This window comes from Pongo abelii, chromosome 1 (genome assembly GCF_028885655.2).
Source record: "Pongo abelii isolate AG06213 chromosome 1, NHGRI_mPonAbe1-v2.0_pri, whole genome shotgun sequence".
In the NCBI taxonomy this organism is placed as follows: Eukaryota; Metazoa; Chordata; class Mammalia; order Primates; family Hominidae; genus Pongo; species Pongo abelii.
This window is the reverse complement of record NC_071985.2, coordinates 19,897,258-19,912,893: the sequence shown is the minus strand read 5'-3', so window position 1 is coordinate 19,912,893 and position 15,636 is coordinate 19,897,258. Positions and strand designations below refer to the sequence as shown.

The 15,636-nt window shown below is 48.6% G+C and overlaps 2 protein-coding genes across 3 annotated transcripts in view; both read right to left on the bottom strand.

The window, feature by feature from the left end:
- Positions 1–4,673: 4,673 nt before the first annotated feature.
- On the bottom strand, positions 4,674–7,510 carry ACTA1 (actin alpha 1, skeletal muscle). Its single transcript, NM_001132414.1, is given in 7 exon segments — positions 4,674–5,071; positions 5,150–5,331; positions 5,423–5,614; positions 5,699–5,860; positions 5,973–6,297; positions 6,404–6,544; positions 7,420–7,510. Coding segments are annotated over 6 exon segments (1,134 nt in total). The 5' UTR covers positions 6,533–6,544; positions 7,420–7,510; the 3' UTR covers positions 4,674–4,927.
- Positions 7,511–13,879: 6,369 nt separating this feature from the next.
- Positions 13,880–15,636, bottom strand: part of NUP133 (nucleoporin 133) — a 67,016-nt gene continuing 65,259 nt past the window's right edge. For both annotated transcript variants that reach the window (XM_054561802.2, XM_009234993.4), the window contains one exon: positions 13,880–14,623. In XM_054561802.2, coding sequence (XP_054417777.1) covers positions 14,487–14,623 — 137 coding nt within the window. In that variant the 3' untranslated portion in view covers positions 13,880–14,486. The remainder of the gene's footprint in view (positions 14,624–15,636) is intronic.

Here is a 15,636-nt window from a genome sequence, read left to right as displayed (position 1 = left end):
CCACCTCACACCCCTTTTGGAAGTCGCAGCCCATGGCCTGCCCTAACAGTGCTCTGGCTGGGAGTGACAAGGATGCAGGTGGACATGGGACGCCCGTGTTCCCAGCGTGCCACCTGTCTAACCAAGAAAGCAGACTTCCTCAGCTTCTTTTTGAGAGCACATTGAAGCTTGTGGTAGCTCCTCAAAAGCTTGTGGTAGCTCCTCAAAAGCCCAAAGACATAGCGACAGTGGTAAAACGAATGCTTTCCAGAGGACATAGCAGGGCAGAAAGAAAATGGAAGGGACAGAAAGGGAGACAAAGAGGAGAGGCAGGCAGGCAGGCTGACCCCATGGGCAGAGCCCATTTCCCTGCAGTCCTTCTGGCTGAGGCACTGCTGGGTGAGGCCATGCCACTTTCTGTGTCCCTGGAGCCCGGGAGAGAAGCAGGCCTTCTTGAGCACAATAAGGGATGTGTTTCCTCCATAAGAACGAGGATCTGGAACTCATCCCATCTTGTCAGAAAGCAATACTGTGCAGTGGAGCAGCCTCACAGCCACAACTAACTGCACAGAGTGAGAAACAGCCCAGCACCCACAGAATCCAAACAGTTCACAGTCAGGGGGTGCCCCGGCCTCCTCTCCGCCAGCAGCCCCCAGTGTGCTCTGTGGCAAAAAGAGACTCAAGAAGAGCCTAGTACCACGGCCCATGCCTGTAATCCCAGCTACTACACCAGCCTGGGAAACCTAGTGAAACCCTGTCTTAAAAAAAAGGATGGGGGGCGGGGCAGGGGGCAAGAACAGTGGCTCACACCTGCAATCTCAGTGCTTTGGAAGCCTGAAGCAGGATTGCTTGAGCCCAGGAGATCAAGGCTGCAGTGAGCTATGACTGGACCACTGTACTCTAGCCTGGGTGAGAGAGTGAGACCCTGTCTCTAAAATATAAAAAATAAAAATAAATTTTAACAAAAAGAGCCAAGGCATGAGAGGCTAGTCGTGGTAAGGATCATGGCAGCAGACTCCTAAGGATGGGACATATCTTGGCCTTCTCTGTACCCTTTGCACATAGAAGCTGAGCAATATGGCCAGGCACGGTGGCTCACGCCTGCAATCCCAACACTTTGGGAGGCCAAGGTAGGAGGATCAGTTGAGCCCAGGAGTTCAAGATTGGCCTGGGCAACATAGCAAGACCCCATCTCTACATAAAATTTTAAAAAAATTAGCCGGTTTGGTGGTACATACTTGTAGTCCTAGCTACTTGGGAGGCTGAGGCAGGAGCATCATTTGAGCCCAGGAGTTCAAGGCTGCAGTGAGGTATGATCACGTTACTGCACTCCAGCCTGGGCAACAGAGCTCGACTCTGTCTCTAGAAAAATAAAACAAAAAACCAAGAAGTTGGGCAATACAATAATTCACTAACCCTTTGTACGTTCTGCCACATCTGAGGTGAATGCGATAGACCATGGGACAGATGCAGCAGGAAGGACCTTGATATCCCCAAATTCTAACCTCCAAAGGTTTAAATGAGAGAGCCCAAGGTGTGCCCAAGTCCTGAGACCTTTCATTCTTTTTTCTCAATCGTAGTCGCACGCTTTAATCTGGACACATTGTCTCTTTCCATTTTCTTCTTTCCCCTATCGTTCTCCTCCTGTACAATAGTAATATAGATTTAGTAGGGAAAAATTTCAGTGGCAATTTAATGAGCTTTTATGAGAAGGAAATAAGTCTAGTTAGATCCTTGATGAGTCCTGTTTCCACATCTAAGGAAACACGATAAGAAATAGGTGGGGGGAATCTCCGTAGCCTTCACTTCTCTCACAGCTCTAAATGGATTCTCTGAGAAGGCTTTTCGGTGGGAAGTCTGCTATGGCATATCCCCTCTGCAAGGCCCAGCACAGTGTTGCCATGCAGGGTCTTGGTTCTTGTTACCACAAACACCTGTGTAGCTGCTGAAAATAGTTATTTCTGTCCTCATGTAGTGCAAATATTTGTATATGTTCTAGATTGTTTTTAAAGATTCATTCCTGACCACACCGCACCACAGAAAAAATCCTCTTTCAGGCCTAATATTGGTAACACAATTTACAAAATACCTGTAGCCACAACCCAGTATGAGAGCAGAAAAGATACAGAATACTAATAAAATGCAAGATGCTTGTTTCCTTTTAGGGAAGTGTCAGAAAAGAAATGGCATTTTTGGCCGGGCGTGGTGGCTCACGCCTGTAATCCCAGCACTTTGGGAGGCCGAGGCAGGCAGATCACCTGAGGTCAGGAGTTCAAGACCAGCTGGCCAACATGGTGAAACCCTGTCTCTACTAAAAATACAAAAATTAACCGGGCTTGGTGCACACCTGTAATCCCAGCTACCCGGGAGGCTGAGGCAGGAGAATTGTTTGAGCCCAAGAGGCGGAAGTTGCAGTGAGCCGAGATTGAGCCACTGCACTCTAGTCTGGGTGACAATGCGAGACTCCATCTCAAAATAAATAAATAATAAATGATTTAGATTTCATGCATTTCCAGTAAAAACATGTAATTTATAATTTTTGCGCTTATTTTTGGTAAAACAGTAATGCCAATGGTGGGTTTTAAAAATTGGCACTTGACAAAATACTATCACAGTATATCGAAAACTTCTGTCAGTTCTAAACTATTATGAGTCATTTACAGATTATGATCATAGGAGAAATAGACCTTACATATCTTACTTAAATCCCAATCGATTTAGGGTTCTAGTTCAAAAATCGTTAGCATGACAGTCAGTTAACACATGCAATAGTGATATTTTACCAGGCTGCTGGCTACATGAATTAATTAATTTATTTATTTTTGAAACAGGGTCTCACTGCATACAGGCTGGAGTATAGTGACATAATCTTGGCTCACTGCAAGCTCTGCCTCTTGGGGCTCAAGTGATTCTCCCACTTCAGCATCCCAAGTAGCTGGGACTACAGGTGCACACCACCATGCCTAGCTAATTTTTGTATTTTTAGTAGAGACAGGGTTTCACCATGTTGGCCAGGCTGGTCTCGAACTCCTGGCCTCAAGTGATCCGCCTACCTTAGCCTCCCAAAGTGCTGAGATTACAGGTGTGAGCCACTGCACCCGGCCACGAATGAATTATTTAAGCTATGCGTGTGTAGGTTATGTTTGCTCAGATATGCCTTTGCATATTCAATATTACCAGTATGTTAGTGTATTATTATATCAGATATGTCTATATGTGGTTAGTATTATCAACAAAAGCTGTATACCTCTGATAGACTAGTATTTAGCCCATTTTTAACCTTCATCCACCCTGAGTGGGACAATACAAGGTTTTCAATGAACATGGTATTATATACTTGTTTTATTAAAATCTTAAATTTTAGCAATATTGTCAATTTTCTTGATATCTGGATTTGACAGTACCACACCTTTTGAGGCCTCAAAGATTTCTGAAGTTTTTCAATAAGCCAGAAAATGAGGGATTAAACATGTGACTATGTGGCATATGACATAGCTATTTTATCAATTGCAACTATAAACTTATTTACAAAAGAGTTTATTACTTTGAGTCTGAATACATTATATTTAGGGGCCACTGCTCTTGAGAAACTTGACTAGGAAACATTAAGCTCCTTTTAAGGAATAGGTATTGCACTCTCCCACAGAAATTCAAACTTGATAAATTTGATGCCTTTAAAACCTCTTTTGTGGGTGAGGGTGTTCCTCCTCCGCTTGCTTACCTCCCCGTCTTCCAGTGCGAGCCTCAGCTTCCCACCCCTCCGATGCTTCTTTGCTGCCCTTCTTTCTGGAGCTCTCACTTGGCCCTCCCTCACCTCCTTCCCAGGCCCTGCACGAGGGGTTGTTTCTTTCTACCAGCAGCACCTGGTGTGAAGCAAAGGACTTCCCCATTGGAGAGAGACAATGACAGTCTTCACTTGCAAATTAAAACTCATTTATTAAGCCTGGACATAGTGGCACAGACCTGTAATCCCAGAACTTTGGGGGGCTGAGGCAGAAGCATTGCTTGTGGCCAGGAGTTCGAGACCAGCCTGGGCAGCATAACAAGACCCTGAGACCCTGTCTCTACAATAAAAATTAAAAAGTAGCTGGACGCCGTGGCACATGCGAAAATATTAGCAACTGGGGAGGCTGAGGTGGGAGGACCCCTTGAGCTCAGTTAGAAGATACAGTTGGGCTCTGATCACACCACTGCTCTCCACCCTGGGCGACAGGGCGAGACTCTGTCTCTATTAATAACAAAAACAAAAACAAAATGACTTGTTAAATGCAGAACATAACCCCCTCTCAGATCTGGAGATTCAGTAGGGGAACACCATAGGCGGAGCTGAGATGCCCTCTGAGAAACAGCTCTCCGACCGCAGCACCATGGTCAGCGCCCGCTGCCTGAGGGGACCCAGGGCCACCAGCCGAGGCCGCCCCGGCAGTGCCGGCAACTCTTGGGAGCGCTGCGCAGAGGAAGAAATCAGCCTCGCCACACCCCAGAGGGTCAGGTCAGGCCACCACTAGCTGCCAGTGATCTGGAATGGATCTGATCCACTGGGGAAACCGGCAGGGGAGCATGGGAAGATGTAACTTTTGTCTTCCAAGGAGCCCATTCATTTGGGGTATTGTGAAAAGTGACTTAAGAGGATGTGGGGGATGGGAATCCCTCTTCCTGCTCCACTCCCGCCCCAAGCAAATAAACACGACCACTTTACGCAGCTTAACAGAATGACTTTAATGCTTCTTCAAGTTTTCCATTTTCTTCCACAGGGCTTTGTTTCGAAAAATAGCAAAATGAGGTAATAAGTTAATGTATGTACACGTTATAAACACTGTGTCAGTTTACGATGGCAGCAACGGAAGTTGTTACAAAGAAAGTGACTGCGGGGTGGCTGGATCTCAGCCGCCCCCCCATTGAGAAGATTCGTCGTCCTGAGAAGTCGCGCGCTGGAGGTGGAGTGTGTCTAGAAGCATTTGCGGTGGACGATGGAAGGGCCGGCCTCGTCGTACTCCTGCTTGGTGATCCACATCTGCTGGAAGGTGGACAGCGAGGCCAGGATGGAGCCGCCGATCCACACCGAGTATTTGCGCTCCGGCGGGGCGATGATCTGCAAGACAGCGCGTGAGGTGGAGAGACCTCACCCCGGAGCCCGCCCCGCCGACAGCCCGCGCAGGCCACCACCCACCTTGATCTTCATGGTGCTGGGGGCCAGCGCGGTGATCTCTTTCTGCATGCGGTCAGCGATCCCAGGGTACATCGTGGTGCCCCCCGACATGACGTTGTTGGCATACAGGTCCTTCCTGATGTCGATGTCACACTTCATGATGCTGTTGTAGGTGGTCTCGTGAATGCCCGCCGACTCCATACCTGGGGACCGCGGGGGGGAGCGTGAGCAGACGCTCGGGGCGCCGGGGGCCGGCGGGGCCTGGGGGCCGGGGCGCGGGCGCGCGGGGCTCACCGATGAAGGAGGGCTGGAAGAGCGTCTCCGGGCAGCGGAAGCGCTCGTTGCCGATGGTGATGACCTGCCCGTCTGGCAGCTCGTAGCTCTTTTCCAGGGAGGAGGAAGAGGCGGCCGTCGCCATCTCGTTCTCGAAGTCCAGGGCCACGTAGCACAGCTTCTCCTTGATGTCGCGCACGATCTCGCGCTCAGCTGCGGAGGGCAGAAGCAGGAGAGGAGCCCTCACTCAGGGCCCGCCGCCGGCCCTCCCTCCCGGGGTGCCGGGGCGCCGCGCACCTGTGGTCACGAAGGAGTAGCCACGCTCAGTGAGGATCTTCATCAGGTAGTCGGTGAGATCGCGGCCCGCCAGGTCCAGGCGCATGATGGCGTGCGGCAGCGCGTAGCCCTCATAGATGGGCACGTTGTGGGTGACGCCGTCGCCGGAGTCCAGCACGATGCCTGTGCGCGCGCGGGAGAGAGTGAGTGGCTGGGGGCGAGGCCGAGGCTGGGCGCTCAGCGCTAGCGGCGGGGGCCGGGGAGGGAGACGGGCCTGGGGGCAGCGGGCACTCACCGGTGGTCCTGCCGGAGGCGTAGAGGGACAGCACGGCCTGGATGGCCACGTACATGGCGGGCACGTTGAAGGTCTCAAACATGATCTGGGTCATCTTCTCGCGGTTGGCCTTGGGATTGAGGGGGGCCTCGGTGAGTAGGGTGGGGTGCTCCTCGGGAGCCACGCGGAGCTCGTTGTAGAAGGTGTGGTGCCAGATCTTCTCCATGTCATCCCAGTTGGTGATGATGCCGTGCTCGATAGGGTACTTCAGGGTCAGGATACCTCTCTTGCTCTGAGCCTCGTCGCCCACGTAGGAATCTTTCTGACCCATACCGACCATGACGCCCTGCGGAGCCGAGACAGCACGCACCCGTTAACGCCGCTCCGCGTGGCACCAGGCTGGGTTACGCGGGGACCCCGAGCCGGCTCCCTCTGCGGAGGGGCAGCCTGACCTGATGTCGGGGGCGGCCCACGATGGACGGGAACACGGCCCTAGGGGCGTCATCCCCGGCGAAGCCGGCTTTCACCAGGCCGGAGCCATTGTCGCACACGAGGGCGGTGGTCTCGTCTTCGTCGCACATTGTGTCTAATTTCTGCAAGGACAGGAGACCGCGAAGAGGCGCGGTGCATCAGCGCAGAAGTCTCAGCGGCATGGGGGTAGGCCTGGCTGGCCCCGAAGTCCGCCCTCCCCAGGAACCTAGGGACATCCCCTGCCGGAGCCACTCAAATTCTGCCAGGGCGGCGACCAGGGGGTTCTCTTCCCGACCTTTGCCCCTGGCTAAGGGCTGTCCTGCACCAGGAAAAGGGGCACAGGGTCGTGAGACCACACTGAGAAATCCTCTGTCCACATAGCGAGGGGAACATGTTCCCCAAGACCTGTCTGCCCTCCCTGCCTGACACCTGCTCCAGGAGCTGGACGCTAGTGCCCATCCTCTCTGCGCCTCCCTGACCACATCTGTCACCTAGGGAGATAAGGCCTGGGCACTGCCTGCTCGCTGGACCAGCGTGAGGGTGGAAGGAGATGCCCATGGGAAAGGCGTTGGCACCCCATCCAGGGAAGAGTGGCCTGTTAGGAACCCTATGACATTTCAAACTCAGAAAGGGCCTTTTCGCCTGTTGGAAACCCAGAGTGGGTGGTCCTGGCTGCTCTCTCATTCGCTCTAGCACTAGTTTGGAAGGGAACTGCCTTGGCGACAACTAAAGCAAAACCGTTTGTCTCCCTAGACACATCCTACATGCCAGGTGAAGCAGCCCAGAGGGGCTAGAGAAAAATTTGGAGACGTCTAATTTCCAGAGGCTGACGGTCTTGTCTCCTTTTTAAAGCGCGTGTGGCTCCGGAGATGAGGCATAGAGCTCAGGGCGCAGGCCTGGGGCTGACCAGGTGAACCGACTGGGTTCTGCCCCGGAGTCCTTCAGGTTCCCCTCGGTAGTGCCCTGTCCCCCTGTCCCCTCCCAACTCCCGCCCTACCTGGGCGGGTAGCTACAACTGCTACTCTCGGCTCGGGCCCTGGTCGCCGCGGGAGGGAAGCGAGGCTTCACTTGGCGCTGTCCGCTGCGGTGGCCGCTTGTCCCTCTGCTCAGGTTTTATATAGCCCGCGGGCATTCCCTCCGCGCCACCCCGCAGGAATGTCGCTGCCCTTCTCGAGCCATATTTGGGTGTTGGGCACTAAAGCCCCCTCCCTCGGCCGGTTCGCGGCCTGGGCCCCCGCCCGGGTCCCCTGCGTTGACCAAAGAAGGAGCGGGTTGGCCCGGTCCCAGGTAACGCGGGCCGGGCCGTATATGGAGTGTCTCCCTAGCGGGTTTGCCCCTCCTGACCCGACCCAGTTGCCCGCTGGAGGGGATGGGGTGGGGCGAGGGTCACCGCGTTCGCCGGTGGGTCCATGTGTGCGCCTGCGCTCCGGGAACCGCACCTGTCCCAAAGGCCTCCCCATCCATGTCCACTCTGAGCGCCCTGGGCGCTCGGGAAGGTGCCTGACTGCTGACTTCCAATATTTCAACTCCTCTTCGGGTTCTTTGCTCAGATCCCCAAACTCCCACTTGCGACTACCGGGAGGAGGGACACGTGTGGAGCGGTGGGCTTGGGAGGATTGGAGAAGCAATCACTCCTGAGTCTCGGCAAGGAAGGAAGGCGAACTCCCTCTCCTTTACGCCCCTGGAACTCCATTTCTCTTTTGCCACCCACGAGCTCCCTGAATCCAAAAAGCTGAGCCACTTCGACCCCTTCCCCCACCGCAGAGAGGGCCACCGGCGGCCGGAGGGCGCGCAGCTGTCGCAGGATAGACAACTGGCGGGGGGAGGCGAGGGCGGAGCGCCGGGGAGGAGGCGCGGGGGCTCCCGGGGATAGGCCTGTCAGACACAAAGCCTGGGCACACGGAGCTGTCCGCCTCAGGGACGCGCAGCGCGCTTGGGTCTCCTAAAGGGATTGAAGGGGTGAAGGTTCCCCTCCTCTAGGACGCACTGGCCCCAGGTTTTGGTGGGTTGAGGCCCCCCCCCCCAGCCTCTTTGGTGGCACTGTATGTCCCTCTCCTGGGGCTGAAAGACAAGGGTCACAACCCAGGACTGGCTAGACCTGGAGTGGAGGTGGAGGTGGGTGAGGGGCTCTTCCTAGATGAGGCTTTGCTGGTCCTTCCTCCCAATAAATTGGAGGGGGGTGGGAACAAGGACGCGGCACTCTAGGTTGGGTGGCAGTTTTTCCTTCTGCAAAGGCTGAACAAACTCATCTTTATATTTAGAGGATGATGCCTGCCAAGGCCGGGCTGCCTCCCAGTCCACCTTGGAGTCATCATCTACCAGAGCCTGCTGCAGGTTCTATTTATATCACTGATATACGGGGCTATGCCTTTTAGATTTTCTAGAAGGATTTGGAGCTACTTATGGTAAAGTAGAGTGGGGGTCAGCAGAGGTTACCCAGTTGGTGCCTGTCTCTCTCTCTCTCTCACTCTCTCTCTCTTTTTTCCCTAAGACAAGGACAGTTCTAACCTTGTGGAGGGCACAGGAGCAGTCTTTTGTGATGAACTCAGTGACATGCTTTAAGGGGGTACATCAGTGACGTGGTGTGGGCCAGAACAGAATCACTCATTTTTTGGATGTGCTTAAGTGCGCCTAAAATAGTTGCAATTCACATTTGGTAGTGGAACTCAGCAACTGGGACAGGTGTGGATTCTCTAAAAGGGGGATAGAAGCATATGCGACCCTCCTCTGTAGCCGACATCATGGCAGCTCATCCTAAAAATAAACAAGTATTAACAAAAATGTTTTAGTGAATAAAATACTACCTTCCTAAAAACGATGAGTCAATTAAAAAATAAGGAGTTTGGCTAGTATAGGGACTATGTGGTGAGTATAAAGGCTCCTATGGTTTCATATTTAGTTCTTCCAAGTATTTTGGAGAATAAGAATAATTGACAGAACTGTATTTCCTTTTTAATATCCTGTGTCCTCCTGTGTCAGCGAGTAGTGGAGATACTAGAAAAAAACCACCTAGCAAATGAGCTGCATGTAACGTAAGGGGCTAGCTTACATTTGGGCCTTAAAGGTAGGAAATTTGCTGCCGTTCACTGGATACCTCAATATTTGCGCGCATTCCAAAGGAGAACGGGATTGTCACTATTTTTCAAAACTCTTGCTCAGTTCAACTCTTACCTTTCCTTACAGAAAGCTTTTCTAAGCTCAGTCTGTTACATTCAAAACCACACTAAAAGCTGACCATGATTAAAAACACTCACAAGCGAACAGAGATCTGCTAGTACAGCAAACTGTGGGAGATGGCCCCTGAGGTGGCCAGTCCAGGCATCTGTTCCCTGCCCACATGATTTGCAGCTGGCTTAAATAGTCCCTGACAGGTCACCACAGGCCACCCTCAGTCCCATTCTGGTCTTGTTGCATTCTCATTGGCTTAGAGAATAGACTGAACGGTGGGTGGCAAAGCCACGTCTCCATACATGTACGTTTTGGGGGAGCGCAGCGGCACCCTGCACAGCCTTTTGAGAACTGTCACTAAGTAAAGGTCAGCCATGTAGGGTATGCTTGACAGGGAGTTCCTGCTTCTAAGTTTTCAGGGGCAGCCTCAGCTCTTCATACCCTGACCGGGCCCTTCTGCTACCACTATGCCGGTGTGTTCACACTTCCCTTCTCTCCAGTTGTGCCCCTCAACACTCCACACACCCGTACCCCAGTCTTGCTCAGTTCCAGTCTTCCCTACTGTGTTTCCTATCAATTTAAATACGAATTGGTAAAACACTTTATAATATGCTTTCATGTTTCAATTAACCTTTTAACTCTCCTAAGGTAAATAAGATAGGTATTACTCATTCCAGTTTTTTTTTTCTTTTAAAGAAAACAGGCTTAATGAGCTAAAACACACCCCAGGTTCCACAGCAGCCAGTGGAGGAGACGGGCTTGGGCTGTCCTGCCTTCTACTGCCAGCGGCCAGGGAGGGCAAGGACTGCTGCTTCTCTCTAATCTTCACCAACACTGGGTACAGTTTGAAACAGAACAGGCCCTTGAGGGATCTTTCCCAATAATGAGCCAAAGACATCCTGACATGAAAAGCCGTGGCTTCCCCAGAAACTCAGCTTTGAGGGGCTGGCTGGGCACTCCAAGTTAGAGACATTCCAGGCACAGGGTAGACAAAGACAAACCCTTCTCCTCACAAGCTACTTAAAAAGGTCGGGTCGGCCAGGCGCCGTGGCCCATGCCTATAATCCCTGCACTTTGGGAGGCCGAGGCTGGTGGATCACTTGAGGTCAGGAGTTCAAGACCAGCCTGGCCAACATGGTGAAACTCCATCTCTACTAAAAACACAAAAATTAGCCAAGCATGGTGGTGCACACTTATAATCCCAGCTACTCGGGAGGCAGAGGCTGGGGCAGGCGCACACAGTGCAGTGGCAGGAAAGGTGAGAAAAGAACATTAGAAGTCATTGGCCTGCTCAGTATACACATATCAATGTCACTGCAACTGAGCAGGGAGAGTCAATGTCATGTTCACCGTATTTGGAGGGCATAAAGATTTTTGTACAAAGATTTATTCTAGCATTATTTAAAACGGTCAAAAAAAAAAAAGTGTCTTAATTTTTAAGAGAGCGAGCGAGCTACAGCAAGAGAATAAGGGCTGTTACATTAATTATGGTTCTGCCATATGGTAAAGTATCACGCATTTAAAACATTGTATTCTAAAGAATAATTAAGACAGGTATTCTCAAAGGGGGAAAACTTGGTTCTTAGGGAGTGAAAAAAATTCAGATAGTACAATGGTTTGTGGCTTCCAAAGGCCACAGTACATTTAAAAGATAGTGGGCCAAGTGTGGTGGCTCACGCCTGTAATTCCAGCACTTTAGGAGGCCGAGGCAGGCAGATCACCTGAGGTCAGGAGTTCTTAGACCAGCCTGGCCAACGTGGTGAAACCCTGTCTCTACTAAAAATACAAAAATTAGCCACAGGCATGGTGGCAGGTGCCTGTAATCCCAGCTACTCGGGAGGCTGAGGCAGGAGAATTGCTTGAACCCGGGAGGCAGAGGTTGCAGTGAGCCAAGATCGCGCCCCCACTGCACTCCAGCCTGGGTGACAGAGCAAGACTCCATTTCCAAATAAATGAATAAATGAATGAATGAATGAATGAATGATATACAGTAGGTCTGTGGTATTACACTTTCTTTGGAGTGGGAGGTGATTAGGAAAAACTGTCTAAAAAGGCTCCTCAGGAGGGGTGATTAAAAAAAAAAAAAAGGTCAAGAAACACTGGATTAAGGATCCAGCAAAATGCTCACATCTCCCATGAGAAAAGTAGGTTACGAAATGGAAAAGCATATGCAGTCCAGAACATTCCATTTCATAATGGTGACTAACGTTATTTCCAGCTGGTGGGATTACAAAGGTGTATTTTCCTTTTCATTTTCTACAGTGTTTTTCTTAAAATTTAGAATTACATAATATTATTTGAGACAGGGTCTTAATCTGTCACCCAGGCTGGAGTGCAGTGGTGTGATCATGGCTCACTGTAGTCACAAACTCCTGGGTTCAAGAAATCCTCCCAACTCAGCCTCCCAAGTAGCTGGGGCTACAGGCACACATCACCACACCTGGCTAATTTTTGTGATTTTTTTTTTTTTGTACAGACAGGGTCTTGCTATGTTGCCCAGGCTGGTTGTGAATTCCTGAGCTCAAGCGATTCTCCCATCTTGGTCTCCCAAAGTGCTGGGATTACAGGTGTGAGCCACCATGCCTGACCCAGTATTATTTTTTAAAAATGTATGTTGGCTTTTAATGAGTGGATCTGTTTACACGGGTATATATATATATATATATATGTATATATTTTCAGGCATCCCCAGTATAAAATGTCAGGAACAGGCTACACTGCTTTTGTAGTTAGCCTCAAAATGTCCAGGTGTGTAGGATGTAGGTGGGTGATGTTAGGAAAACTACGATTCAGCCCCTAAAGTAAAAAAAGAAACACAGTTCAATCATTAAAAATGAAAGCCCTCAAAGAGAGGCGTCAGTAGCCTTTACCTCACTCAGGAGTTCGGCAAGTTTTTACTGTCTATCTCCAGGTCTGCTGCAATCCTTGATACCATTCTGTTCAAAAATCCTCAAGACATGCCAGTCCCCATGCCTGCGTACACTCCCCTCTGCTCATGATCACACACAACACTTTACTCTTGTATTCTGTCAAGGTCCCAAGCTGGGACTCTCAGGGCAGCACTTATAGACAGGCGTGATCACGAACCTTTTCCAAGTCAGTAAAGTATCTCTTTCCACAGAAATGTCACACAGCATCTGTATACTTATCAGCTACTTGATTTATATAAAAACCATTAATAACTCTTTGATGAAGACTATGTTGTGAAACCAATTTTTAAAATTCTAGAGAAAAAATTATTCAAAATCCTGGGTCTTAATTTCATTTTTACTGTTAAAATAATTTTTAAAAACTCAACGATTTGGGTGTAATAGCTACTAACTGAGACAGAGAGAAACAGGTTTAAAAGAGTGAGCTTTTTCTTCCCTTGAACAGGATGACTCTACTTCACACCGTAAGAGCAGTCGTTTTACGTCCACGCGATCAGTGGGTTCTGGGGCATGATCAGATCGGCTTTCTTGTGGTACTGTCCCATATACCAGGGATCACTAGGTTTGCAGCAGCACAGGAGGGTGGTGGGAACCTGTGTGTCCCCCAGCACGTTATTACCTGACACGGTCCTACAGGTGAGAAGTGAACACTGACAGCTGACCTCCATGTAAAAGCAAAGCCTCATCTTACGATACAAGTACTCAGCGGTTTCTTACTGGCCATCTGACAAGCTGCTCTTCCTAACTTCTCTTAGTATCTTCCAACATGTTCCTAACCCAGACCCTAATGCTGTCCTAACACACAAGCTGCAAAGAGAACAATACCAGGCTGCTAATTTCTTCCCTTTGATTTACAAACAGCTCCATTAACCTGCTCTTCCAAATATACTCAAGGGCTGGCCTTGCAGCCTGCAGGGGAGAGAGCCTCATGCTGGGCTCTGTGAATCCAGGAACTGGACTCTTCACCATGTTTAACTTCTGACCTTTTCAGCTGCTGGAGCAAGATGGTTAGTGGGCATTCTACTAGGCCAAGGCGTGGACATGCCAGCAACTCCCTGTCCAACCTCTGGCCTTTATTTAAAACCCAGATAAACACTGAGTGAGTGATGACACTGGTCAGGACAAAGTTCTGAGAGAACAGTACTTTTAGTCACATCAATTGCCATATTAGGAAAACCTGTAATGGTTTCTAGTATCATTCATGCTTTTGACTAGCTAGGCAGACTGTGGTAAAGATTCATGAGTCATTCTGAAAATACATGAGGCTGACTGAATCCCCATACTGAAAGATTAGAACTAAACATCAACAGTAATTTCTAGATAGGTTAGAAAACCACATAAATGTTTCATTCACTAAAATACTTTCATTAGTGCTCATTTATTATTTATGTAGAAAAGTTTAAAACGCTCCCGATGAGTTCATCAGTTATCAAGCTCACATGAGTTAGGCCTACTCTCGTTTGGTTTTTCATCTCATAATAAGTCAGCAAAAGTTGACATTTATCTTACTGGACATTTCCCATTAGCCCTAACTGAAACAGATACCAAACACCCTAGATTCTCTTCGCTGCAAAGTATCTGGAGTCACAGCAATGTTAGAGATAAGCTAGTGCAATCTAGTAATTTTCATAGTCACAGAAACTGAGGCCTAGAAGTGATTTGTACATGTGAGTAGCTAGAACCAGGACAAGAACTCCAGAACCTGGGACCACGTCAGAGTAAAAAGAAAAGGCACCGAGTACAGGAACAACAACTGACACATTTCAGATGGAAAAAACAAGTCACGTAACTGAAAACCAAAATCACAGTTACATAACTATTTTATATTAGCTTCCTACATATGAAGTATAAAAACTCAGCTATACATGTTATGAAACTGTACAAACTTATACTTGTTTATGGCCTAAAATTTTTATAAGGACACACTTATACAAATTTCATAAACAATGGCCATTTTTAGAAAAAGTTATATTTGTCCCTGAACATAATATTCATAATTTGCTTTCAAAACAAACTCGAAGTAAGGATTGGACTTCAAGTTTCCAAGCTGATCCGCTTGTAGCAGGTCTTTCACCTCCGGTAAGTACTCACTGAGCTGAATGCCTATAAACACAAACACAAGAAGTCATTTTTCAATTATTATAAAATGCTCAAATGAATTCAGATGATTGATGACAAAAGCACCTGTGCTTCTATTTAAATATAACGTCACTTTGCTGTTGGGAAATACTCTCTTCTAAATTCCTTCCATCTGTCAAACATACTTTCAAGTCTAACAGTGTGATATCCTTTACAGGGGCTGCCTGAGTGTTTTTCCCTCCAGTGGTCAAAATAGCCATTCTATTTAAAGTGTTTAATAAGATCTGAAACGTTTTCATGTATTCCCAAGCTTGAAAACAAGTATTTCAAACACTTATATGATCCCCTATTTAGGGAATAATTTAGTAGAAACACTGTTATGAACACTAGCTACAGGATCTCAAAATGTATTTACAGTATAAATCTAAAATTAGATAGGCAAAAGAATCATTTCTTCACAAGTCATCCATAGAGCTGAAAAGCCAGTGAACATGAACTAAATGGATTGTTTGACATCTGTGTAGTTACAAACAAACATATACAATTTTCTTATTTGACAAATAGAGAAAACTGGATGAAAATTTTCAAATTAATAAGCCAATAATATTTTTATAATTTGTTACATTACCATAAGATTCTCAAAATCAAATACTGGTTTAAAAAAAAAATACTCAAAGGGCCTTGCATCATTTTTTGGATTTTTTTTTTTTTTTTTTCCCAGACGGAGTCTCACTCTGCTGGCCAGGCTGGAGTGCAATGGTGTGATCTTGGCTCACAGCAACCTCTGCCTTCTGGGTTCAAGCAATTCTCCTGCCTCAGCCACCCCAGTAACTAGGATTACAGGTGCCCACCACTACACCTGGCTAATTTTTTGTATTTTTAGTACAAACGGTGTTTCACCATGTTGGCCAGGCTGGTCTTGAACTCCTGACTTCAAGTGATCCACCCACCTCAGTCTCCTAAAGTGTTGGGATTACAGGCATGAGCCACTGTGCCCAGCCTATTTTTTGGTTCTTAATTGTAGTTTTTATTTCTTA